Genomic DNA, 27,632 nt, shown 5'->3' on the forward strand with positions numbered 1-27,632 from the left:
GTGTGTGTGTGTGTGCATTGCTAGCTCAGTGCCAGGTCTCTTTAATGAGTCTGTCAGGCGCTGTTAGCGACGGCGTGCTCCCCTGGCTCAGCGCACTCCTACAGACACACTGTGATTAGCCGGGCCAACGGCACACCACCGGGCCAGATTAAACACTCACCACGCCGCCAGGGAACACACACACACACACACACACACACACACACACACACACACACACACACACACACACACACACACACACACACACACACACAGTCAGCACAGCACACATTATTGCAATCACCACACACACACACACACACACACACACACACACACACACACACACACACACTTAAACACACGCTGCTTCATCATCATTGTGCCTATTAGCCTGCTCTGATACAGCAACATGTACTTGCCCTCCAGAGCCAGGTGTCAGCGACACTGGAATTGAAAAGTAATGCGAAATAAAAACAAAATGCAGACAGCAGCAACACAAAAACGTCAATATTTTATTAATCTTTCCTCCTTTATTGAATCCCTATCTGCCGCTAATCTTGAACATCACTCATAATTAAGGCTAGTCCTTCCGACTCCAACAGCTTTCAACAGCTTCATTAAAGCGACATGATTCACTAATTACAGGTAATTACCCTTTAATGAGCAGCCTGAATGAATGAGCAGATACGTAGAGGAGGGGCAGGCCAGAGGACACCTTGTTTTTCATTCACACAGGTTTTCCTGCTCGACTGTTCAGACATGGTGCTGAAGATGATCATCTGACCTGCACCCATGGGTCACCAAACACCCTCGCTTACAACAACGCCAAGGAGCCAAGCTCACTGGCACAAGGGATGGGTACCGATACGACGTCACCGTACGAAACGCATCACCATACGTGGGTCACCGTTTTATCATGATGTTCTGTAATGTGATCAAAAACAGAGCTGAAAATACTACTTGCTGTGTAGTATCTAGGTCGTCTAGTAATAAATCTATCAAAACGGTTTCCCTCAAAACTTCCATTCCAATTTATCCCAAAAATATTTGCTGATGTATGCAGCATTGGTACGACTTCATAATACTGCGATACGATATCGACACCAGGAGCTAGAATACCGATACAGAAAAAAATGGATATATATCACTGTTCCTTTTAATTTATTTTTTTTGTTTGTTTTGTGCTAAGCCCTTATTGGTCTGGCAGTCAGAGCACATACTCAACTGTAGTTATGACACAAAAAGCATCCTACAGAAAAGGTTTTTGAAAATACATTGTCGATTTGAAGAAAGCCCAGACAAAAGGGGTGACAAAAGGGAGATTTAACAGCTAAGACAGGAAGTGACTGCAACTTCTGAAGGCTTCACTGGGCCGTGGGAAACAAAACAAAACCAAAAAACAGATAAAATTAGAGAAACTGTTAATGTAAATAAATGCAGGTGTGGGTTTTATTTGTAGTGGGATCTACAACGGGACACGAAGGGTGGTTACTGTTAGAACAGGAGAGTCCATGTCAGGGACAGGTTGGACTGGTGGTTGGTTCCAACTAAACGACTTTGAAACAGGAGACGGAAGTTCAAGTCCTGTTGCTTGTGTTGTACGTCGCTTTGGACAAAAGCGTCTGCTAAATGAAATTGTAGAATTGTAGAATTGTTTCACACCTGTTTATAACACTGTACTGCACAGCATTCATTTCCCTGCTGATGGTCTCCGAGCCTTAACTACATGTTTTTGTGTGTGTGTGTCCAGCCACCAAATCTGTTGACGCATGAATAAACCGTTATTTTTCAACCATGAATGTAATTTCAAGAAGCCATTGTCAGTGGTGTCAACAGGTCACGGCCCTTTTCATGGTCAATTAGCATATTTCTAAGAATTGAAAACAAGAATCGTTTTGTACGTAATATGAAATAAATGAGAGAAAAGTCAGATCAACTGTGAAATGTGAATTAAAACTGTATTAGGCTGAAAATTCTTCATCCTTATCTGGTACATCTTGTAGGGATGGGCAAAATTAATCGATGATCGATTAATCGTTCATTGAGAATTTTGCCGATGCCGTATTTTTCATCGATAATACTAATGCAGTTTCTAATGCGTTGTGTGAATCTTGAAGGAATGCAAGGATTTTCTCTATGTGGCAGCAATGAAACATTTCACCACACGGAGGCACGTTTGAAAAAAAAAAAAGCCACTGGCCGACTCAGTTACCTGCGAGTTTCCGGTGTATTTCAAAAGTAAACATGAAGAGGTCACGGTGAAGTATAACGTGGGACCATCGTCCATCCATCGTCATCTTCCGCTTATTCTTTACTAGTAAGGGTCGCGGGGGGGCTGGAGCCTATCCCAGCATCTACGGGCGAGAGGCGGGGTTCACCCTGGACAGGTCACCAGTCCATCACAGGGCCAACATACAGAGACGAACAACCATTCACACTCACAGTCACACCTACGGTCAATTTAGAGAATCCAATCAGCCTCGTCCCCAAATTGCATGTCTTTGGATGGTGGGAGGAAGCTGGAGTACCAGAAAGAACCCACGCAGGCACAGGGAGAACATGGAGACTCCACACAGAAAGATCCCGCGCCCGAGCTGGGACTCGAACCCGGAACCTTCTTGCTGTGAGGCGACAGTGCTGACCACTGCACCACCGTGCAGCCGTGACGTGGGACCATTTTGATTTAAAAATGACTTGTCGGACCTAAGTATTTTGGTTAAGTTATTGTTTGATATGATTGCTTTTATACAATATTATTATTGTTATTGTTATTATTTTGGAGGAAAAAAATGAGGGTAGGTTGTGTTAGTGAGCATCGGCTTTTTGCTGTCGGCTCCGCTGCTTGAGAGTCGGCTACAGCGGCGCATATTGTCAAGTGTAACCGCTGAGCGGATCCCGTTTACCTGCCACAAAAGTTGTTCATCTTGTAATAAAGGTCTCAGTGAGAAAACGTGCTCTTTTTCCTATTTTCGCTGCATTATGATACAGCCTATAACTAGTGAATTTTAATATAAAAATATGAATGATTACCGGTACTGTAAATGAAAAGTGATCATTAATCCTCCCGACGATTAGAACAATTTAATCGAATGCCGATCGCTGATATCTTCTTGTGAGCCACAGCTCCAGTAGATCTTTTCGCAGATTTACCATAACTGATGGCGTCGTTTAAAGGTGAGCTGATGAAATGCAGTTCCTAAGCATCTGAGGATGGAGGAGCATCACAAGTCAAGCTGTTGAACCCCTAATGAACCATGAAACGAACCAGTAACGTGATGGACCTGGGTCAGGCAAGTCGATTTGACTCAAATGTGAGGGTTTTTTTTTTCTTCTTCTGGGTCAAACCTGCTGACACTCTTAAGAAGTGAGATTTGTCTCACATTTACAGTGCTAATTAGTTAAATTGGGCAGCTTTTTCTGACTGTGAGGGTGTGGGAGGTGCAGACTGTAAACTCAAAGTGCTCAATTTTCCTTTGCTGTTTAACTAGGGGAAAACTAATTTTCCTCTCCCTCTCTCTCTCTTTCAGAAAACAAACAAGTGAAAATGAGATTGATCTAATAAGTTAGTCACAAACAGTGAGGTTTCTTATCTCAGGCCTGCAGAGGAAAAAGCCCCTACAAAAAGACGCTGCACCAATTTTCCCCTCTTTCTCTCTCTCCTCCCCCTCACTCTCTGTCTCATGTGCCAAGAGGCCTATTTTTACCCCTCAGTGTGTCATACCAGGGTTTTCCTTGTTACCACCTCACTTCCTGTCAACGTCGTACAGTGACTGAAACGGCCCTCACGTTGTCTAACTGTCGATCTCTTAGATGTGGTCACATCCACGGTAGTGGGGCAATGACATCGTGTTTCTCCTCTTTCAGTACAGGACTTAAAATACAATTTCCTCTGTGGATACATTTAAAGAAAAGCGGAAATATTGGTCCAGAGCACTGGAAAAACATCTTTGTTCATGTTCCTGTTTGTTTACCTTTAATCCAAGGCCCGTGGGATTACAATATTTTCAGAAATAACCCATTGTTTACAATACGCTAATCCAATCACCATGCTAAAGTTCATTAAATTTGTGCCCCGACAGTGACCCTCCTCCACCAAAGCATATTTATCATAATGCCATATGCCCCAACATAACATGGCTTCTCTCCTCTGGCTGCAGAATGTGATATACTGTACCGTATGGCACAATGGAGTAATTGTGTTTTCTCCCTTGAGGGAAAATATGAAATATCAGCGCAGGATGTGTGTTTTCCAGCCTCATAAGACAATCCAGTTGTAAGTGAGTCCAGCTTATGAAAATATAAATGAACAGCTTGATTTCTAGTGTGTAAGTGACCTCTATTAGAGTGGCTTTCTAATGTCAGGCAGCATCATGTTTTTGCAGCCTTCATATATATATATATATATATATATATATATATAGTTTCTCTGGATATATATATATGGTTTCTCTCTGCAGGGCAAACAGCACATTGGCTCTTTGTATTTTAAATGGTCCAAAATCATTTCCAGATGTATATGAGTGGATAAAATTCTTGTCTATAAGACAAATACACGTTCAGACTTGAAAGGATAAACAATGAAACGCCAATAGACTGCGTGAACTGTCCTCTTCGTGCTTCACCTCTCCTCTAGCGTGACGCACAGTGCCTCTTTTGTTCTGCCACTCATTGCTTATGTTACTGTAGAGCACTAATGCACACAGATCGATAGCATACTTTCCATTTCAACACATTGAGCTGATGTACGGACGCACAGTTGGAATTGATCCTGACCTGTCAACACAAAGTTTTAAGTCTGTCTTTTCTCTTCCTGCTTCAAAATAAATGGCTTGTAAATAAAAAGCTTTTAGGATCATCAAACCTCATTGTAGCTTGACAATGACATCTCTATATTACAAGTTAAAAAGCTGCATCGAGGATGATGATGATGATTTAAGGGCAGGCGGGTGGGAAATGTTGTAAAAGAGGCAACAGACGAGACACATCAGCAGGACGGAATATCTGGCCCAGTCACATGGATGTAGAAACTGCTCTGTTCCCAATTCTTTTTCTTTCACGTTCTAGTCCAAGAGGAAGAAAAAAAAAAATCACACTAGATCAAATCCTCTGTGAATGTATAAAACGAGTTAACACACCTGTGAAACGAGCAGACTTAAAATGTAAAGAAATAAAAAAAAGAACAAATAATGCACGTCGCCTGTCATTCTAGAACAAACAAACCCCACAAAATCAATTTCCTCCCCCACAGGATGCCCACCACATGCTCACAGGTTGTTGGTTTTTTTTTTTAACCACCACGAATGAAAGGTGCAAAAAACACGTCTGGAGAAAGCAAAACTATCACTCTGCTCTTCTCTGCTCCCGTATCTGAATCCTTCACTTGTGGAGTTGATCTCACTCAAATTACACACCGTAGCAATCTATCCATGACCGATTAAAGGAGACAAACTGATATTTTACGATATCAGCTTAAAGACTAAGGATGTTATAGAATGCAGACAATGAAATCCAAACGTTTCTCTTCATGTGTGCAGGCAGCAACACCTTACTAGAACTGTCAGAATGTCAACCACACTGACAACTTGGTGTTGTTGGGTTTTTTTTCTCCCAGAATGTCATTAGACAATTACACCTGTCTTTCTCTCAAACTGCTGTTTGAGTTGTTGAAGATAACCACTGGGAAGATTCAGAATATGTTGTGTTGTTGTTGTTTGTTTGTTTTTGTCAGCTATGAATCATATAGTCATCTTTTTAAATTATACACTGTAGGAGGAAACACATTTTGTGATGCTCTCAGCCCACACAATCCAGCAGGTGCTACTAAGACCAAGATAAAATACTTTTAGCGATAACAATAAAGCAGCTCTTCTTGGTTCAATGAAGCAAACCATTCGCTTGTGAAAGGCAGAGATGGAGAGAGAAACAGAGAGGGAGCGAGAGAGAGAGAAAGAGAGAGAGAGAAAGAGAGCACTAATCTCATTACCTTCTCTTCCGGGCATGAGAGAATATTCATTTCTCTGTGGCAACGTCTGGAGGGTGATGACGAAAGAAGAAAAAAATACTCAGCCTCACATCTAACCAATTCATTTTCCATGTAATTAAATTAGTGAAATGTTATAAAAACATGTAAACTCCGTCAGTGACTTTGAGCCATTTGCATTTTTAATCAAACCAGATTAATTCTAATAAGCGAGCTGGGCTAAGGCGATGACAGAGCAGCCCTATTGTGTGTCTGTCACACTCATTTAATTCTGTCATTATGTCCCATATCCTATTATGATAATTGGCTTTTTATTCTCAATCAACAACCAGCACAAGCTATTAAGTCATAATCTCCGACTAGTGCACTCTCCACCTCCAACATGAAGTTTACCACCTTACAAAAACAAACAAACACATAAAAAGAAGGAGAAAATGGAACAAACGGCTTATAACAACCTGGCCTCTCGCGTCAAATGAAAAACGACAGTGGAGAATGTGCATGTATACACACTTGGCAGCAGATGTAAAGCAAACACATTAGACAGAGGAAATGGTCGCATCTTCCCCCTGCAAGGTAACTAAGCAGAGAAGACGAATATGTCTGATGTGTTCAGCCATTTCCTCTGCTCCCTCTCCGGGGAGCCACTGGAAAAACTACATTTAAAAGAACCGGCCCTGCTGCTTAATTGAAAGACACCGCTGCAAACAAATAAGAGGAGGTGCTAACAGATTAGAGGCAGGCAGACAAATGTCACTGACAAAAGGATGACAACAGAAGTAAAAACTAGGGATGGACAATTGATCGAAACGTTCTTTAAATAGCAATATGGCCTAATGCAATATCCAAATACTTCCCCTCCAGGTGGTAAACACAGTGCTGAGATGCTGCAAAGATACCCTGTGAATACTTTTCTGCACAAAACATCAACAAAGCCCTGCAAAAAAAAAAAAAAATCACGCTATTATCATTTTAATGTGTTTTTACAATAAAATTTGAATATGAATGCTGAGTCCTTGAAGTACAATGAATGAAGTTACAATATCAGTTCAAAATAATTTCCATTAGATATCTTAACACCCCTCAATGCTCCCGAAAAGCAAGACTCGACACAATCGCGCCATCATATCAAACTCTTCCCTCTCGATCATCTTTGATTTGTCCATTTACAACTCTAAAGCAGCAGCTCAAACTTCTAAGTTGAGTGTAAGGTGACTTTTTCTGTTGTTATCTAACCGGCAAGAGCTGAAAAGGGATGCAGCGACTATTTTTTTTCCCCTAGTAAAATTCACGGATGCATTGTTGAGGAAGAGCAGGCCTTTTCCTTGTGCAGCTTCTTTTAAATTGGCAGTCTTGAGTCTTTATTTAACCCCGGTGGTTCCTTAATCCCAGCCAATGAGTTTTAAATCATCACCTCTGCTTTAAGATTTAAATGAAAATTCCAGTTTTCCACATTCATTTCGATGCTGTCTCAACAAAAGTAACACTCTTGTCACGTAGGGTCACATGGTGCCAAGGACTGTGTAAACAGGTTATTTTCCCTTGCGGAGCAGCAACTGCACCCCGCTCCTCACCCCCGATCATGACCACGCAGGAGCAGTCACACGCCAAGTGTGATGCGGAGATGCAGGGCAGGTTACTCGTCACGAGAGCCTGACCGAGTCTTTGTCTGATACAATCAACTGCTGCCTCCTTATTGAAATCTGATTAATCACAATTAAACAAGAAACAGAATCCTTCGAAGGCGTTATGTTTATCCACTGGAGGGCGTACTGGCGTTTGAGACGTCACAAATCACAGTAAACGGCTGATCCGAGCTGAGTGGCACAGACGGGTCTAAAATCAGGTTCAGCATCAAAGTGGACGATGGGTGCGGGCGAAGCCGCTGACTCAGTGTGACGTTCCAGCTCGTCACTTCCTCCTTGTCGACGGCAGAAATTCTCTGGAAACTTCACTCACAGGAAGCATATCACGATATATTAGGTCGCTCACAATGCTCGCTCATTAATACTAGCTTGGAGCGCTAAAGCTATTGAGCTATTTATTTTTACAGTGTTTTTAACCTCCCACCCCCCCCCCCCATCATAAATATCTGGATGATACTGTATCGCGGGGTGTCTAATGATCCGCACCCCTAAGCGTTAGATGCCTTCAATAGCAGCGTTTACTCGAGCTGCATCTGAAATCCCTCATACGCCATTATCATAACAATATAAAGTGAAGTGCACAATATTAATGGAGTAGTACTGCAGATGGTAGATGCCAAAAACTGAAACATGAGAATAATTTCAATTTATACTGAGCCAATCGAGATACCAAGGATGCTTATTATCAGGTGCAGTAGGACGGCGGCCGGGGCAGCGCCTGAAAAACAACGCTGTAAACGGATGCTTAAAACAATGCTCCGACGAAACAGGAGGGAAAAGTGTCTTTGGCCACTTTTACGTACATCAGCAAACCTTTTAGCATTCTTCTGCATTTGATGCTGATTTTTTTTTTTAAAAGCTTACTGCTACTACTTTGTGTAATTTTTTTTCACACTAAAGCAACTTTATTTATAAATTGCATGATGTCATTTCATCTGGGTGAGGACATTAAAATCACTACAAAAAAAAGGGAAGTCCTTGTGTATGTTAAATATAAGTACATGTGTCATTATTAAATGTTTCAATTGTAAAACCCCTAGATGAGTCAGGCTCGTGAAGCCTGCACTGAGGAGCCTCTCACTTTGTACTTGCGGTATTTAAATCATGAGCAGTTTCTTTGAAAAGGTCCAACAGGAAATGTACTTTGAGCCTGTACAACCCCGCGATGACAGTTATCTGACAACCACAATCTAATTGTAATTTTCATCTTTCATCACAACAGAAAACAAACTGGATGGTGAAGTCCCGTATGACTGAGTCCAAAACTCTTATTCATATGTTATCAAAATCTTACATTAGTTTTCTGGAATAATACACACGTAATTCGAGACCTCAGTTTTGCGTGTTCATGTCTATCACTGTCAATAACGTCCAGTGTTCATGCACATTTTCATTTATCAGACTTTTCCATGTCTTTGGGGCTTATTTTGGCCATAAAAGTCTGACAAAAATAAGCCCACGAATCCATATCAAATGAACCACACTGTACTGAGCTTAAATGAATGACAAGCTGAGTGGTTTGACACAAAATAAACATCCATTTTAAGCAAGATAAAATGAACAAATGTACATTTTTCTCAAGTCGGTTTTAATTGAACCACATACACTCAATAAATAAACATTATAAGAAGCAAATTCCCATGACTTTTCCCAAACTTTGTGGCTCTATTTATTTTTCTTAGACTTCCCCCAGGCCTGGAAACAGCAATTTTCAAATTCCGTGACTTTTTTCCAAGTTTTCACAACCACAAAAATCCCGAACATCAATCTTACTCAAGAAAACTGCACCTGAAAGTGTTAATCCCCCTTTTTTTTTTTTTTTTTTTAAATTAACCTTCTCCTTTTACCATGTCTTCATATATGCAGTCATCCATTTGTCTCCTGTCATCTCATTCATGAACATAAAAATAACAGTTAAGTAATTTCATTAAAGCTCATCAGAGAAAAAAAAAAAAATTCAATAAGGTTACGATAAATGAATCCAAAACTTGAATCTATATGACGCCGTCACTCCCTCTGTTATAGGCTGGTGTAATAAAGAGAAAATGTCACCCATTCAATTGCTCAAAATGTACAGTAAACAATGCCAGGAAAGCGGAGGGGACTGGGGAGGGGGCGGAGGGGGTTGTTTCAACAGAGGCCATGTTGATGCAGTTGGCGGTTGGACCTTTTAATGTTTGCAGTTTCTTTCAGACTTCTCCCTCAAAAAAATGCGCGTGCAGTCGTCTCACTCATATTTTAAACTAAAATTAGCCCTGGAGTGCAGCGAGCTGTCAGTGCTGATTCAGTTGGACAGGTACAGCTCCAACGTATTAATTTTCTCACATGGGAGAAAAGTGCTTTTTGAGGTTTCAGTACCCAGCACTTTGCCTATATCTCTCTGCATTACTGTCCTTATGAGGAGCCACTTTTTCACTGGAAGAGATTTAAGAGAGTTTTTTTTTTTTTTTTTTTTTTTTTTAATTCCACTTCCAAAAGACAGTTGCTAAAAAGCAAAGTAAGTGAGTACAGGCCTCTCAAACAGTCTAATAACATGTGTTCTGCTTTATCAAACAGAACGAAAGAAAGTCTCTCACTCGCTCATTTATGAGTGTGTGAGTGTGTTTCACACTCCCACAACCAATATCACTTTTAACATTCTGAAGACTTTCATTACAGTCAGACCTTATGAAACTGCACGTCATTTACATTTTACTCACTATTTTTCTGTAAAGACGACTTAATAAGTTCCCTCCTGAGTACACACAAGGTGATGGTTACTATGGGGACACTGAGTACTCGTCCGTGTCACCGAGGCCTGTTCCATTGTGGCGAGAGACAACAGCTGTCTTTACCTTTGGCAGGCAAACAGGCTCATTAAGGGTGGCCATGTTTGTTTTTGTGCCCGATACCTAGCCCTAAGCAAACACCACCATATCTCTACTCCACAGCCCTCACAGTCTCAACATTTCCTTCCCTATTGTGGAGGGAGGCCCTGGCACGTCGACTCCACCATACGTTTTTTTCCAGTGAGCTCCGGCCGAGCTGCCAATGGCTCTCAAAGAATGCGTGCTTAATTGAGAAATTTAGCCGAGGTTTGAGCTGATGAAATGTTGTTAGCACACTGCAGAGATGCTATGAATGTTATATACATAATGTATGCCATTCTACTAGCTGATATCCCGTCTTGTGGTATGTCACAAGAAAGCCCTCTTTGTTTGTTGTGCCGTGGATGTGATAAAGGCGTCATTATTTGGTCTGCTCGCAACAAAAATCTGCACTGAAAGGTTTCATTCGCATATTTTCTCCTCTCTCAGCACTGTCTGTGGCTTGAGTGACAAGGCAGGTTGAATTCATAACGCTTTGACAAAAAATCCATTTAAAAGAGAAAATGGCATTGAATGTCATTCCATTACTGCGGATGGCAAACATGGGAACACTTTAACCCAGAAGGCATTCATATTAACTTATACAAAATAGAGTTTGGGGGCTTTCCTGTAATAAATGTACAGTATTTTCATCTTGTGCACTACCAAGTCTTCCAAAATGTACTCACTTATTTGATTTCATCCCCTTTCACCATTTGTCAAGCCCAAAGTCACAATGCATTGTGAAATGAGTTCTTAATATGGAGTAATGAGGCTGTCATGGTGAAGCAGCCTCTGCTTGTTTGAGTTAGACTCATGTCGTATATTCAATTAAATCAGCTGAAGTCAAGCTGGCCCCGGGCCAGATCGGTAATGGGTGACCTCATTCAAACAATGCTCTGACATATTGAAACAATAAGAGGAAGGGCCTTGAGTCAGTTGCAAAAGCAAACTCCACTCAAAAGCGATAAGGTAGAAAAATTACAGTGAAGTCACCGAAGTGTTTGAAAGATTCATATAGTCGTTTGTCTTCAGGGGCACTCAGTTTTTTATCTTCACGGTGCCAAAATCAATGCTTGTGGAACACTTTTGCAGAGAGGCGGACTGCTATGTGTGTGAGCGTGAGTGCGCCTGCGCGCACATGTGTGTGTATCCAATCCAAAAAAAAAAAATCACACATGTAATAAATGCATACATTGTAGCAGCAATCTTACACAGTAAAGAAAAAAAAAGAAGAAGGGATAAACAACACTAAATCACGAACGCGCCATGAACTTTTCATTGAAAACAAAATTTCTCAAGCTTTGCACACAAAAACCACCGAACGGGTTTAAAACACAGCTGGTCTATTTCTTCTTTTGGAGGTTTACATGTCCTCAGAAGTCTAAACTGATTTATTTGGATGTTGAAATGCCTGGAATCTAAATCATGACACAAACACTCCCAAGGCTATGTAAACAACCTTTCCAGTTCCAGTCTACAACCACGCTTAGTGAGCAATAACTTGGATGCCAAGGGCAAAAGCACTTCTCACTTTTGGAAGGATCTCCACTGTCACACGCTTATTAAAGAGAGGGCACTCCTCGGTTGATTCCGGCTCTGCCTGCGCTGACACAGTCTATTATTTTAAGGCACATTTACCATTCGTTACATGTGCATTTACAGTTTGGAAAGCTGTAACCATCTCGAGTGCTTTGTGGAATAAACAAATGAGCCCCCCCCCCCCCCCCCCCCCAAAAAGAGGAAAATCTTGCTTTAGTCACTGTAGTTTTCAATTCACGAGGGCAAAATCAGTTACAGTAAACAGATAAAAAAGTGCACACATGCACAGTAACAGCATCTCATTAGGCAGCATTCCCTCTTGCCCTAATTCCATTAGAAATTAAAACTCGGGACAATTAGTGGCAGATTGGTCTCAGCTCAGCGCGCTGTAGTGTCGCTCTCGAGGCTCCGAGATGACTTAATTAAAGGCTCATCAGAAAACTGTGCCAGTGTATCACAGAGGAGAGCCAAGTTAAGACCTGCAGCCAGAGGGGCCACAACCAGGGTCACAGGATGAAGAGGAATCGCTGGACTGCACACATCAATACACATAAAAGATTCATTTTACTGGTGGTTTTACAATGTAAGAAATGTAATGCTGGTTATCGCAAATGTTGTTGTTTAGCTTTGCTGCTAACCCTGAGCTGAGAGGCTAAAGGTGAACTGGTTCACATTTCTCAGCACAGACTTATTTGTTGTCTACTTAACTGATACTCAACAGGTCAAACACTCATTTACATAAACAATAAAACTGCATGTTTACTTCTCATCTACCATCTCAGCCTCCCCAGCACAGTAAACACCTAAAGGGAAGCATTTTTATCAACATCTTGATTTACTTTTATCTGCATGGCATCACTCTGCTTATGACAAGGACACAAAGCACATTTTCCTGTAATTGAACCAACTCTAGTTTATGTAACAACTGACCGACCGCTCTGCCCTTCAAGCTGGGGGGGGGGAAGAGAGAGAGAGAGAGAGAGAGAGAGAGAGAGAGAGATCAGACAGAGAGAGAGAGAGATTTCATTGCTTCGTGTTGCTCTCATCACGTGACACCATGTCCCATTATATTGTGATGTTGTCGTAGTGGGAGAGGAAATGAAATGCCTTTAGGCTATATGGGGTGTGTGTGTGTGTGTGTGTGTGTGTGTGTGTGTGTGTGTTTGTGTGTGTGTGTGTGAGAGAGAGAGAGAGAGAGAATGTCGAGGATTCTGAGGTGTGAAAGTGAGTGTCTGTTAATGTGCATATTAATGCATGGGGGGGGGGTTGTCATAGGAATTACCTTGAGTCAGATAAAAGACTGAACTTGAACTGCGTTCGCTACTCAAGAACGTTAACTCAAAAGGACTGGACTTTTTGGCGTGCAAAACGGTAACCCAGTGAGACACAGAATATTAAAAAAATGGATGCTCTCATCCAGGTGCTGCAACTTAAGATGTTCAGGTGCCTGAATGCTGAGAACGCGCTGTCGAAGTCACACGTGTTGGGCTTGTTTTGACTGACATCTACTGCGACCAATCAAACAAGCCACTCAGGTAAGAGACGTCAGAAGTCCTCGAGACGTACCTCCAACTGACTCAAGACTGGAACAACAGTTTTGTGGCTTTGTTTTGTTTTTGTTTTTTTGTCTCGCTCTCAAAAAACACACATGACATTGAAAAAACTCAAAAAATATAATTTCTCTTATGTCCAGCCAGAGTGGCTCACAATTCCACCTCCCTTTTTACTTGATGGGATTTTTCTTGTAATAAACAAAATAAGCAGTTCACAGGACGAGTGAAACGATTTCTTGAAATAAGAATGCATGGTCTAAAAGCTACATCCCACCGAAATGTCAGATTCATCAGGTGTTTTTTGCTTTATATTAAATGTAGAAACCTGAAAAATATTCTTGGTAAGATTTGGAGTTTTCCCAGTGCAAACAGTGATAAACAGCCACTGGTAGCTATTAGCTTACTCAGCTTTTAAAAGCATGCTACTTCAGGCAATAATTACCTCTCTGCTTGAACACTTTAACTCAGCTTTGCATTTTGATACATTTTTATGCAAATTCTGCCGGTGCCTGGTAGAATGTGAGCTGCTTGAAAGCTACATGACAGCGGTATCCTTCTGAATCACGGGGCCTTCGTCTGCTCTGACAGAATAATAATTCACAAGACTGGTGGCTTTAAGGAGGTCGAGAGGGTTAATAAGATCACGGCCACACATTACCCAAGTACTGATTATTATTTGTGGTTTGATACTTTGTGAACTCATGGTGATAAGACTCAAACTAAACATGCAGCACATAATATAGGGTGAGAATAAAAGCAATCTGATGTTGAACAAACTCGGCTTGAGGCTCCAGGTGTGACGGCTGCAGTTAAACACGCTCGGCACCGATAGCTTCTTGATAAACGCACATAAATGGTAAAAAATAAAATAAAAAGGTGAAAACTAGAAATTAAGTTGAAAAAAAAAACTAAGATCTGATCGCCTTTATTGTAGGAAGTGAAAAATGGGAAGAACATTTGATTTCCACGAAAAATAATCACAATAAAGCAGTTTAATAAACATAAAGCAAAAAACAAGGTAACAAACAGAACGTGAAATGGGGCAATAAAGACGCCACGAGATTAAGAATTTGGTTCCTTTAATGAGGTTTTCTAAGTTGAAGAGGAAACACTGGTGGTGTGTGGTGGATTTTATAATTGCTTTCATGTTTGGGGGAATTTTGACTCAAACCAGAAGGTGTGACAAAAATTCAAGCATAAACACTGCAAGCGCTCAACCTGCTGAGGTTCTGTTTAAGGCTGCTACTCATGGCAGCCAAGGCTCTTCCCCAAAAAGTTACCAAATTATCATGTTCAAATAGGGTTGCTGTCATAATCTGAGTAAGGTTGTAATCATGATATAACTGTGTTAACGTAGTTAAATGTGATGATAGCTGTTCGCGGATAGTGAGAAAAGGAGAGATTTGGTTTTTAACAATGGAAAAATTGAGGACAATCAGTGATGAAAGACGCTGTTGTTTTCCAACGAGTCACCGTGTCAGTTGAGAATTTCCTTTGTGTGTGTGTGTGTGTGTGTGTGTGTGTGTGTGTTTGTGGGATGTTGCATGAATGGACAGCCAGTATTTAGGGTTCAAAAGAAAACAGCAGCCTGAGCTCCTGTCTGCGTGAAAACCAAGGCTACGGTGCTCTGTATCAAGTGCCATTGTTTTGGTAATAGTAAACCTGGGGCACTTGCCAGGAGGCTTTAGTCATTCATCTAACAAGTTCCACAAAGCAAACCACAAAGTGCTCCACTGCTGACTTCCTCTTATTGAATTCTGAGCACATAAGCACATTTCCAAGTATCTTAGCCCACCGTATTTAAAGTCTCTGATGAGTGGCTACCTGAAATATGGCTGCCATGTTTATTTATTTGTGCGGTTCCTTGACAGGAAGCCAGCTCATTGGAAAACATGCAGAGGGGTTTTTGTGAGTGACAGAGCGAATGAAGGGAGAGAAGAAGGGAGGTGATGGAGGAAAGGCGGATAGAAGCGGATTAGGGCGGAGTGCAATTTTTCAGCAGGCCAGACAAACGACATGATCTCTAATTACCCACGAAGCACTGTGTAACCCGAACCCCAGATTAGACTGCATTATCAGGCTTAATAAAACATGACCATCTCTCAGTTTCACTCCCTTTCCCTGCCACAAACATTTGTTTCTGCTAATGACGTTCCCTACACCTTTGCTACTGTGGCTGTACCTGTTGCAGTTAAACTGAGTCAACAGGTGCTGGAAATTACAAAAAATAACCAAAACATCCCAAATTAAGATTAAATGGTGGTGTTATTACTGAGTGGTAGTGGTGGATTATCCAGAAAAGAGAAGCACCCCCACGACTCCATCCTATTGCACTCAGAGATGGATAACTTAAGATTCGGTAAAAGCAGTGTTAAAACAATTTAAATTGCTTGAAAAATATCTAATTGAGCTGCACCACCTGTGCAGGACAAATTACTAGAGGTGAAACAAAATACTGGTACGGCAGTCCAATACTGAGCTAACTGTCATCATTATTACAGCAGCTGGTGCTCTAAACGTATTCATCCTGTCGTCATTTTCAACAGTCGTTTTTTGCGGCCACGCTAGGACCTTGCACTTGGTTTTCATTTCCGTTGTCAAGTGGCACCACAGCGGAGCGTTTAAATACGTCACTCCTTCTCATTTGGGAGTATTTCTCCTGCAGTTACACAAATGTATCATGATGAAGTAAGTTAACCCTTAGAATAACAACTTACATCACTTAATTCTCTCTCATAAATGAACATTAGAAAATATGTCGGAAAGTCTCATCGTGCGTCACACTTTAACCGAACTTTAGTTCTGCCTTTGCTTTTTCTGACAAGCAGCTAATCTGATTTTGCGTGGCTGCATGCACACAGGATTATGAGTTGAATATTAACTTCCTCGGCTATGTAAACAGGTTAATCGGAATATTGTACTTTTCTGAATGAATGCAAAGCCCAGTAGAGTAAATGGTGATCGCCGTGGACTGATCATGAGGTGTACAATAACCAACCTGCTCTTTCCCAGCATGCAGCTGAAACCTCAATTCATTCACTGACTTGGTTTGAATTCAAAGAACAAGGGTTGACTTCGGTTGGACCGAGCTGAGTCCAGGTCCTTGATTTGGGTCTTTTTTAAAGACACTAAGCTTGTTCTTGATTCCTTTTTTTTCCTCAGCCCTTGACTTTCCTCTCTGACCAGCTTTAACCTACAGTATACTCTGGGTTGATGCGCGCACACGCACATACACGCACACGCACACACACATACACGCACACGCACACACACCATTCAAACACTTTTCTACACATGCACAGGCCAATACAGAGCAGCTGATATACAAAAGTGCCAAAAACACACACAGCATGAATGCGCGCGCAAACACGCACATACACACACACAAGCATGTATTTTCTTGGTTCTCGTGGGTTGTGCCAGTAAGTGCAGCTTTAGGCTAGGGTTTTTCACTACTGTCTACCGTGTTATTAACAATTCTATAAAAAGATCTGCTCAAGTTACCCTTTCCTGTCTGTTAACAACCCTTGCAAGCTGCTCTGAGGCTGTTGAGGCCTAGTTAAAAGAGACACCAAGTCCTCGATAGCGTAACACTGTTGACCGTATGTCATAATTTCCAAAAATCCAACTTTTCTTTCCTCTGTTTGTTTTTCTAAGGGACATCACTCATCGGCATGGCTCATGGCCAGCTTGAGTCTAAATAGTTCGTCAACACAAAGAGAGAGCCTCTTTCTCTGGTTCCCCTCTCTTTTCTCAACCCACAAGTCTCCTCTAACCTCTCTACCTCTTCTTGAACAGCAGCTTCTCACTGTTGTAGGCTGGTCCCACATCTTAAAATGAACTTCTCACCAAGAAATATTGCAACTTCCGCATCCTTTCCATCACACATCTCTGCCAATTGCGAACTAACATGGAGCTCATCATTAGCTCTCAAAAAGACAGAATGAGCCGTAGTTTGATTTCCTCAGTAGCTCTGTGGGCTCCCGCAGTCTCTGCTGACTGAATTGGACGCAGACGATTACAGCCTTGCACAAGCAATTATATCTGCCTGCTAAATATGTCACACATAATAAACACATACTCCTAACAGACAAGGGACAAGGCCAGACAGTCACAGCTGTGCGGGGAGGAAAGAGAACAAATTCAGGATCATATGGATTTATCAACCCTGTCCTCCCAAAGTGGAAACCTCTTGCAGTTCAAATCAATGCATGTCAGGGAGTTAATGAAAGACACCAGCGCTCAGATTAGAAGTCTGCCAGTGAATGGCAACCTAAAAACAGCTCTATGATTGACAAATTTACTTCCCAAAAGAATGAGTTTAATCTATGCAGACAAGCAAAACTTTCTCCTGTTCACTCTAAATTCTAACAAGACGAGGGTTGCAGATCATTGTGTTTTATCTACATGTCCCAGTCAGGAACATTAATTGAACTTTCATATGGGTGCCGTCCCTTCAGGCTGCAGTGCAAACATGCCGCTGACACCAGGCCGATAATATTTGTAAAGGATATTTCGTTAAAACAAGGGAGGGAAAGAGTCTTAAATCCCTGGCAAGGAGCTTACCATGGCCCATAGTGTTTGCACAGGACATACCTCAGGAAGCTGAGACAACTGGGAATGTTTGTCCAGCTTCCAGCTTCTTCCATGCATGCATACATACATGCAGTACATATGTGCAGTCCATACAGTACAGTACATACATCCAATGTATAAGTACATACTGTAGACAAATTGCAGCAGGTCTGGATAGGCTATATCTAGCATACTGTTCAAATTTACAGAGATAGTTGACTGTTATTAGAGATTAATGTGCTGACTTATTTATCACTGGATCATGTATTTTATCTAATGTCACAAAATAGGAAGGCTGGGCAACAACTCTGTACTGAATGGCACAGATTGAATTGCTTCTAAAGGACTGAGTATTCAAAAGATGCCACATTTTAGTAAATTGGTTCATATCTATATGTTGTGAAATACTTTTGGGTGTAAACATTCAGAAAAATAATAAAACATGTCAAAGATTTGTAATGTATCGTGCCATGTAATTTTCCATTTTGTAAAAACAGATTTGAATCTGTATCAAAAAAAATCTATTATTAAGGAACAAGTATCCAAGTATGTATCATTTTTGGAGGAGTGCCAGCTCTTAAAAAAAAGACTGAGCAAAAGCTAACGTAAGTTCCCAGGGCTAAAGGTCACGTGTTGAAATATCTTGCTGAGATCAGCTGACAGTTAGAAGACGAAAAAAAAAAAACATTCAATTTAAGATGATACAACATTCAGAATACAAATCCTGGTTGTGGCCCCACCCCCTCTGCTGATCTGCACCACATCCCTCCTCTGAGTCATGTGGAATCACCAGCCACTTCTTTTTTCGCTCAAACTGACCAGAGGGGGCGCAAGTGCAGCAACCAGGTCAACTCTGTACCACCCACAGACACTGCTAATTGTGTCTGCAGGGCAACCACATGGAAAAAAACAGCTACACCATATACATATTTTACCTATATTGGTTTCACTTTGTACACATCCAGTGGAAAAAAAACACTATTTCAAGCTATAAACTACCATTAGCTTAATACCTGTTATAGCTTTTCCACTTATTTTCCGGAGGATTTCCTTTGTTCCACTGATGAACAACATAGACTTTGACTTTTCAGTAAAAATCTACTGATGGTTTAAACTCCAATCATCTTGTTAGCGCAGCGAAGCTTCAGCCACTAGAAAACAAAAATGACTGCATGCTCAGTTAGTACAGGCATTGAAAATAAAACCCTCTAATGAACGTTATTTTTGACGTATGTGCTGCATTACTTGGACGCTCTGTTTCACTACGCTGTCATGCACTGTTCCCTCTAAGTGTTTGCTGCCATTAACAAACATAATCAACATTTAACTAAACACCCAGGGGCCTGTATGCTCTGCAGCAGGTGCTGGCACCATTTCTTTCTCTTTCTTCTCCTGCTGTATGAAGGAGAATGTCATCACACCACCCCATGGGAAGGCCCTGGCTGACTAATGTAAGCACACTACAGTGGGGCGGCTGGTCTTAATTACGGCTAACAGACGCTGAGGGGGATGCACTGGTACCCACCAACCAGGAACCCCCGACGCCACCTCTGCCACACACATTCTGTCACTCTCAAAACACAAACAGCACATTTAAAGGCCAGACAAAGAGACGCAGGGAATTGACGTTTATTTTATATTTGTCAAAACGAACCCAGGCTAGGAACCTCTGTAACATCAGAGCCAATTCCTGTTATATTGAAATAATTTCTAACAGTCAGATCTCTACCATAAAAAAAACAATCTCTGTGTGGCAGGGAAGGGGTGGATATGATTTAGTGGCTGTTTTTGCGATGCCCCTGCTCGCTGTGTGTCACCAGACCTTACAGTGGTATGCATGGCCTTCCTCTGCACAGGGCTATGAAAGCAATTGTGATTGTGATTCTGTAGTCAGCAAAATGCTTGAATGGCCCCGAGTTAGCACGCACGCACGCACACGCACACACACACACACACACACACACACACACACACTGGCACTGTCCCCATACTGGGCCACTGATCACTTCAACCCATTTGACTCTCCCTCATCCTCTCCCTTTCTGCCTCCCTGTCACATACCACAGATTTGCTCATTAGCTAACGGTGACAACATCCTGCTGTAATGAAGCTGCTTAATTCTACGGTAAAACACTCTTCCCTGTGCATTGACTAACAATACATATGTCTCTTTATTCTTGTTTCACTTGAGTTGATGGCGACTGGCTGAATATGTTAATACAACGCAATCAAACCATTGCAGCGCGTACACAAGACAGTCCTGTAATAAAAAAAAAAACAAAGCAGAGATAAGACATTCAAATAGTGCACATCATTCCCAAGCTTATCTCAGGCAGAGGAGACCACCAACTAACAAAGCCAGCTCTTCAGTCATGTCCTATCTAGGCCGATATCAGTTGTTGGGAGGATATATGAGCTGGGTGGGGCCTGGGTGTATAAACACAGGGCCGAGTCCCGCCGCACTATTGCTATACTGTAGGCAGCACCTCACTCCAGCTGCAGCAGCACTGTTTGATTAAGGTATTCAAATAAAGGAGCAGACACGGTGTTCCCATTTCACAGAGCAAACTGGAGGAAGTGGACAAACAAACAGCCCTGGAGCAATTGTTGTATAAGAAAAGATGCATTTCTACAACACATCCAGTGCACCTTATTTGAGCAGTCTTTAAGAGAAATATACAGTAGCAGAGGACACATGTTCATACTAGCAACGCACAAAGCTGTCGTAGTAGTATTATTGTACTTCCACACAGCACACTCAGTGGAATGAAGTAAGAATTGAAAGTACTGAAGTGGACATCTTTGGGGTTATTTATGGATCTTTCTGAATCATCTCAACCTGCATTTGAAGCACCTTCGCTGCTCATTTCATGCTTCTCTTTCTTCCCTTTTTCTGTGGGACAATACCGGCTAAATGTGCCAAAAAAGGGACTTCTACAGGCATCGTCAGTTCTACCGAGTACCAGTTCCCATAAAATCAAACAGAGCCCAATTCCTACACCTGAACGCCTCATGATGACTGTGAGAAAAAGGAGAGAGAGAGAATGAAACTCTTTTTGTCTTGACCACAACACACTGCGAGAGCGTGATTACGTCACACCCTTCAACCACAGAAGCAGTAACAGCGAGAAGAAAAGTTTTTGGTACGCTTTTCATAAACTGATTAAGAAACCAGTCGCTTTAACATTTGTGATACAGCATTGCAAGGAGTTCCATGACAATACATTTGAACTTGCTGAAGGATCTGGTGAAACATCAGATATTGAAACGTCAACTGCTGTGTGGTTTTCCAAAGCCTCAAAGCTAACCTTAAAGCTAAGTCTCCTGCAGTAACATTGCTAGCTGTACTAGCAGCACACCTGCAGCTAGCATGAGCAGGGGGGAAATTGCCTGCAGCCAACGATGCAGACAAGAATGACCTTAAAGATGCAGGTAATCAATTGGGTCATTGTAATTGTTTTTGGATATACTGGAAAGTGTTGTTTGCTGATGCTAACTTCATGTTTTGTGGTGCTACGGACAGAATGTTAGCCAAAAAAGGTTTTTATTTTCTACAAATTATATTCTGGTAACAACAAAATAGGTAAAAGAGAAAAAAAAGGTACCGCTGGTGCCAAATTCCAGATATCCACACCAAATCAGTTCAACTGTAAACGCCACCCAACCCCAGTTGGGCTCACATAATGATCCACCTTATTTCAGCAGGAAAGATAAATGTAAGAAGTCACATCAGAGTAAAACTTCACATTTGTCACTGACCAACGCAGTAACGGAAGTGATTCATACAGCCACTGGCGGTGACGGTAATTATCAGCTCATTTAATAAGTCAAAAAGAAGAACTCACAGGAAATCTAACATGCAAACAAACTGTTGTGAATGAAGGAAGCTAAACGAGCAGTGTGACAAAGTCTGAAATCATGGCAGCAGCAGCAGCAGCAGCAGCAGCAGCAGCAGCAGCAGCAGCAGCGCGTGTTCCCTGGAAGTCACTTGCTAATTACTCAAACTGAACTTGTGGCCACACACAGCATCCAGAGCAGCACACAAAACCGGTTTGCAAATAAACACACTATAAAACTAAAACACAAGCACATGCTATCCAATTAAGCTCGTGTGTGTATGACTCAGCAGCCACAGAAATGTAATGGTGCCAAATTGCAACCATCTTATATAAATTATTGTAACTCTTTCCCATTACATTGTCCCAAACAAGAGAGTCAGCTCCAAGAACATAAAAGTCACTTTTTGCTTCCAAGACAGAGACGTGGTGGAGTTTGGGGTTGTGGGGGATCATTAGTGGCAGGTCCATAGACACAGCACTGACATCATGAATTAGATGGCTCTTTAACACCAGTTTGACAAGCGATGGAGGTAAAGAACTTGACCCGGTGCACAGTATCGACAGGAAACCGAATGATACGTGCTGCTCTCATTTACATTACTAGGGATGGTGCGTGATGTCACATCTCCCCTGGTGGAAAAGGCCCCCGGCATCTTCGCGCCTTCGTTTCAATAACTCAGAAAAACACTTGTCATTAGGAGATGCGCAACACTTTTGACATCCATCCTTGTGAAAGCGCTTCATGTCATATCTTTGTTTCTAGTGTTCATGCGGTGTGTGATATCAGCATATTCTTGAGATTATCTGCACGCATGATGATCTTAATTCATGTGACCTACAAAAAAGACAGCCCATGAAACAGTTCCAGGAGCCTGTTTGTGTGTCAGAGTTGTTCTAAATCATCATCTGTGATGAAGTGAGGACTGGTGGTGTGTGTGTTTTTTTTTTCCCTTCCTTCCCTTTTTTTTGCCACCTGAGCAAAGATCATTTTTTTCATCACTTCTAGTACCTCGACTGGGAGATGATGTTGATGACTGGAATGTTCCGTTCAGTTACAGAGATTTTCCATTGCCCACACAGTGAAAGACAAACATCCCCATTTGTGTCATGCTTCTCAATGTAAAACCTGACAGTTATCAGAGAAATCTGCAGCAGGAGAACATATTCCAACCAGGGTAAGTGGCAATAACACAGTAATCACAGAGGTTAAAGTACTTTAACCAGTATTTCAACAGTGTTTGTGCTACTTTTGCATCACATTTTGCAGTCATCTCTATCAATTTAACACGCCTTCTTGCGTTGCTCCATCCTTTATAACATGATTACTAGGCACTGCTGGTGTGGTTTTTTTTGTTTTTTTAAGAAACATAATTGTGTTTTCCTTTGTAAAATGTCAAACTAGAAAATAATCATGCGTTGTTTTAAATGCCACCAGCGCACTTGCAAGGAAAGTCAGTGCGGGTCACAATCCAAAAGCCCGGCAGGGTGTCAGAAGTGATGGTTGTAGGCCCAGCAGCCACACTGGCTGGGGTTTCTCCTTACAAAGTAATTAACAGTAAATTACTGGCACACATCCATTTAATCGGCCAACTCCCATGTGGAGAGCCATGTAAGTTATAAAAAAAAATCATTGAGAGGGAGGATAATGCTGGAGCTGAGCCGGGCAGTATGGATTCTATACAGCCTCTGGTATTCCACATCGGGTGGGACACAACTGCACCATCTCACCGGGGAAATAACATAGCAGCCACGTTGGTTAGAGGAAGGAGGAAAAAAAAGTTTCCCTCAATAGCGAAATAATTCGATGTAATAAGTACAATTGTGTCCTGCTAAAGACTGGATTAAAACAACTCACTCTACTTGCAGACACTTCATTTAAAAAAAAAAAAAGAAAAGAAAAGAAAAGAAAAGAAAAGGAGCAAGTGGAACCCGCGCAGGAGGGGGAAAGAGATAATAATTTAAAAAAAAACGCCTCCAAAGCGCGTTTGCTTTGCATAAATGTTGCGGGATGTATAGGACGTGTACAGACAGGTGAGGCATTTCTGTACATGAGCACATACGGTGTGTGATTTACCTTGTTGGAGTGGTAATAGTCCAGCGAGCTCAAGCAACTTGGATCAGTCGGTAGGGAGCATGAACCCACATTTGCCGGGGGCGCAGGATAAAATCTCACGTCCATCTCAGGTTGTGCGAGACTGAAGGCATGAAATCACTTTCAGCGTCTTTTTTGTTGTTGTTGTTGTTGTTGTTGATGATGTTGTTGTTGATGATGTTGTTTTGAACTCACTATTGTCTCAGAAAACACAAAGCAGAAGGGACAGAAACAAGAAGTGGGTGAGTTTCTCTCCCCTCACATCCGTTCGCGGTGGAACTTCGGCACCAACTCTGGTGATGCGCAGTCCTCCTCGGAGCCCCGCACCAGGATGCGAAACACTCTCTCTCACTCAAAACACTAGCGATTTCATTGAGACGCACGTGTTGGCAAAACTATCCCGCTGCTCCGAAACAAACACAAGAACCGGTCCAACTTAGATCCTGAAGTCTTTCAGCAGTCCGGCCTGCGTTCTCCCTCTGCGCTCAGGACTCCGCACGGGCTTTGTTATGGATGTGCATATTCTTGCATTGGTTCCAGTACAGAAGTGGTTGGACTTCCCTCTGCCATGCGACCTCTGCCGATAATAAACGGGAAAGAGGAACGGAGGGAGAAGGGGGAGGGGAGATTGGTGGCTGCCTTGGCAACCGTTCTCCCTTCTGCAACTGCGCGCTTCTGATTAGCTGGAAATGTGGCGGTGGTGTACACGGCTGTGCATTATAAAGCGCACTCTGCTTCCATCAGTGCTTCATAAAGGCTTCCATTTGGGTTATTGTGCCAGTGCGGATGGGAGGAAGCTGCTCAGAGTCTCTGTAGTCCCACCACGTTTTTTTTGTTCATGTTAATTTCTCATTTGCATGTCTTACCTGAAGTGCCACAGGGTTGACATCACCAGATTTTTTTCTTCTTCTTCTATTTTTTCAAAACCCATCCCAGTAAAATTCACCTGGACAAACCTCTGGAACTTCTCTGTTTTCACTAGGAATAAAGCAAAAGACAAACAAACAAACACATTTTAAGATTTTTTTTTTAAAAGTGCACTGTTCCCTAAAATGAAATAAAAATTGTACTTTAAGTGCTTGAAACAGACCAGTGATTTCAGTGCTTGTATCTTTTTAAGTTTTGGTCACTTGTGAGAGTGGGCACAAGCGGAATATGAGCGAGGGGGTTTAATCTTGTATCGTGGTACAGTTGCAAATATGTGCCGAGAGAAGCCGCGGCTGCGAGAGCCGCCTCTGACAGCTCGCTGAATGTGATGGATAGCACACCCTTGCCCTGTGATGTGCATGCACATTTGATGTTGAAATGGCCTATCCACGGGACCATTGTCTTTCAATCATGTCAAGGCAAAGTACAGAACAGAGCACATTTTCTGCTGCCTGGCGTTATTACTATGCCACAGTTTGCAGCACCATCCATTCAGCCCGCCTGCACAGAATATTCTCCTGTTCTGTTAAAAGATTCCAGATTTGATCTGTTTCTAGGGTGCTGTAGGAATACATCCTCTTTACTCTGTCACTGTCTCTCATTAAGTGAATGTGAGTAAAGGGTGCAATTGTTTTAACTCCACCAGGACAGCGGCATCTCTTCTACCCAAACTTCAGTTGTTGGTAAAGCCACGCCAGGTCAAATTTACGTGGCGGCGTCTTTATTTGACAGTGCGGGTCTTTGCTTGTGGGCACGTCCTGCCTGCCACTTTCCCCCCTGGACCAGCACATAGAGGGTTAACCTCATGGCTCGGTGCCATGGCTTCATGGGAATGGAATGTGGAGTGCTGTGTGTGCAGGGCTCCTTTCCCAGCATCCTTCACTGCCCAGGCGCATGCTAATGATCAGTATTATTGAAGCACAATTGATGGGCTAGCAACCAAACAAGAGAAACTAATTACTACTAAGGCTTTATTGTCCTTTAATTACTGAAGCTCTGTGGCAATTAGTGCTGCACAAAGGCTCAGCCCTACTTTAATCTCAAATAAAATGTGATGCAGATGAAAAAAATCTGGAGGATGAAAGGTAGATAAGATAATTTGGCTTTCGGTTGGTGCTGCAGAAATGATGACTGATTCCAGTAAAGCACGAGCGAACAAAAGAACTGCTGAGGGTTGTGCAAATTTAAACGGAAAATCATCTCGGAATAGAAATGGCATGTGATATTTCTACTATCTTAGACTCTGGGTGGACAAATAAAAAAACATCTCCCTCTCACAGCTGCTGTAGAACGATGTCATCAAGCTGTTTTTGTGATAAGTTACTTTGTTGAGTCACTCACAGTTTTACACCCTTGAAGTCTGTTTCCTGCAAAACTCCGTAGAGCTAATAAGCAGTACAGCATCTGTCACTATGAAGTTTATTTTCTAAATGGTTTAATTGCTTTAAATATTGCGCAGAGGAGTTGTACATTTCATACATAATTAATGTTCTCTCGCTTTGAGTATGCACTCGCTGTGCTTCACCTGTTTCTGAAGTGCCGTGTCCTCTTTTTCCGTAACGTGGTCTTGAATTGCATCATTCAAGTAGTTTGAAAAGATAAACCATTTACTGTCCAGCAGAGCTTGATGTTTCCATGAACTTTCTTTGCATTCACACTGCAAGATTATCATTAATAATTACAAATTCGCTTTTACAATCAAGTTAAACCAATTCAGTTACAAGCCTTTGAAAGTATATGTGAGTAAAGCACTTATGACATGTTAAAAACTCTGGTAAAGACAATAATAAATACTTTAGATCGGTACAAATGACTAATAACGCTCAATTCTGAAATAACATCTGAAAGTACAACATGAATAAGTCACTTAAATCGCAGCTCTCATACAAGAGTAGATGTTTAAAGAATAATGCGACAATGAAAGCGATACAGAGGGAGAAGGAGGTAGAAGGAAACACAGTAAACTGTGTAACGGTTTGAGTATTTGGTTGTTGTTTTCTCTACCGCTTCATCTTCTCTCATAGTTTCATGGATAAGTAAGTTAACTCTATTTACATTTCACTGTCTGGCAGCTCAACAAGTACAGACTTGGAAAATAAGAGTTGTAGCTTCAAAACCTTTTCAAATATTGAGACCTATGTGCTTAAGGAGGCACGAGTCTGGCAGAACCAAACTGTTGCTGCGGCGAGTAAAAGTGTTTATTCTTAACCATTTCATTTCCTTTGAAGATGAATGTGTGATGAAGTTGAGCCAAACCTATTTGGCTCGCAACGACACTCTCAGCTTTCTTGTCTCTGGCAGCCAGGTGTTGGAAACGATGAACTATAAACAGCTATACTCTTTATTTGGAATAAATTATACTTTTCCTGGCATTCTGCAGTTACATATGTTAGTGTTGTTTTGATATTTACAAACACGCACGCGCACGCACGCGCACGCACGCACGAAGACGTGATTTTTGCCCTTTGGACATTTTGAAAAGGGAAGACATAATTATCCTAAAAGGATCAAAACCCTTTTTTGCTTTTTTAGGGAGATGAAAATTTAAAAATGTCATGAATACGTTTCTTAACATGTCCTTACTCCCTATTTTGCCACATTTTAAATTGAATTCTGACCGACACGTGTTTGGGCTTCATTTACACGT

The 27,632-nt window shown here is 41.8% G+C and overlaps 1 protein-coding gene across 3 annotated transcripts in view; it reads right to left on the minus strand.

Annotated features, from left to right (window-relative positions):
* LOC147256465 (TOX high mobility group box family member 2-like) overlaps positions 1-24,709 on the minus strand; it is an 84,863-nt gene extending 60,154 nt beyond the window's left edge. For all 3 annotated transcript variants that reach the window (XM_086214470.1, XM_086214469.1, XM_086214468.1), the window contains exon 1: positions 24,041-24,709. In XM_086214470.1, coding sequence (XP_086070596.1) covers positions 24,041-24,145 — 105 coding nt within the window. In that variant the 5' untranslated portion in view covers positions 24,146-24,709. The remainder of the gene's footprint in view (positions 1-24,040) is intronic.
* Positions 24,710-27,632: the final 2,923 nt, after the last annotated feature.

The sequence above is a fragment of the Aulostomus chinensis genome, chromosome 9, assembly GCF_037954235.1.
Source record: "Aulostomus chinensis isolate RoL2024-O1b breed Wild chromosome 9, RoL_Achi_v1.0, whole genome shotgun sequence".
Lineage (NCBI taxonomy): Eukaryota > Metazoa > Chordata > Actinopteri > Syngnathiformes > Aulostomidae > Aulostomus > Aulostomus chinensis.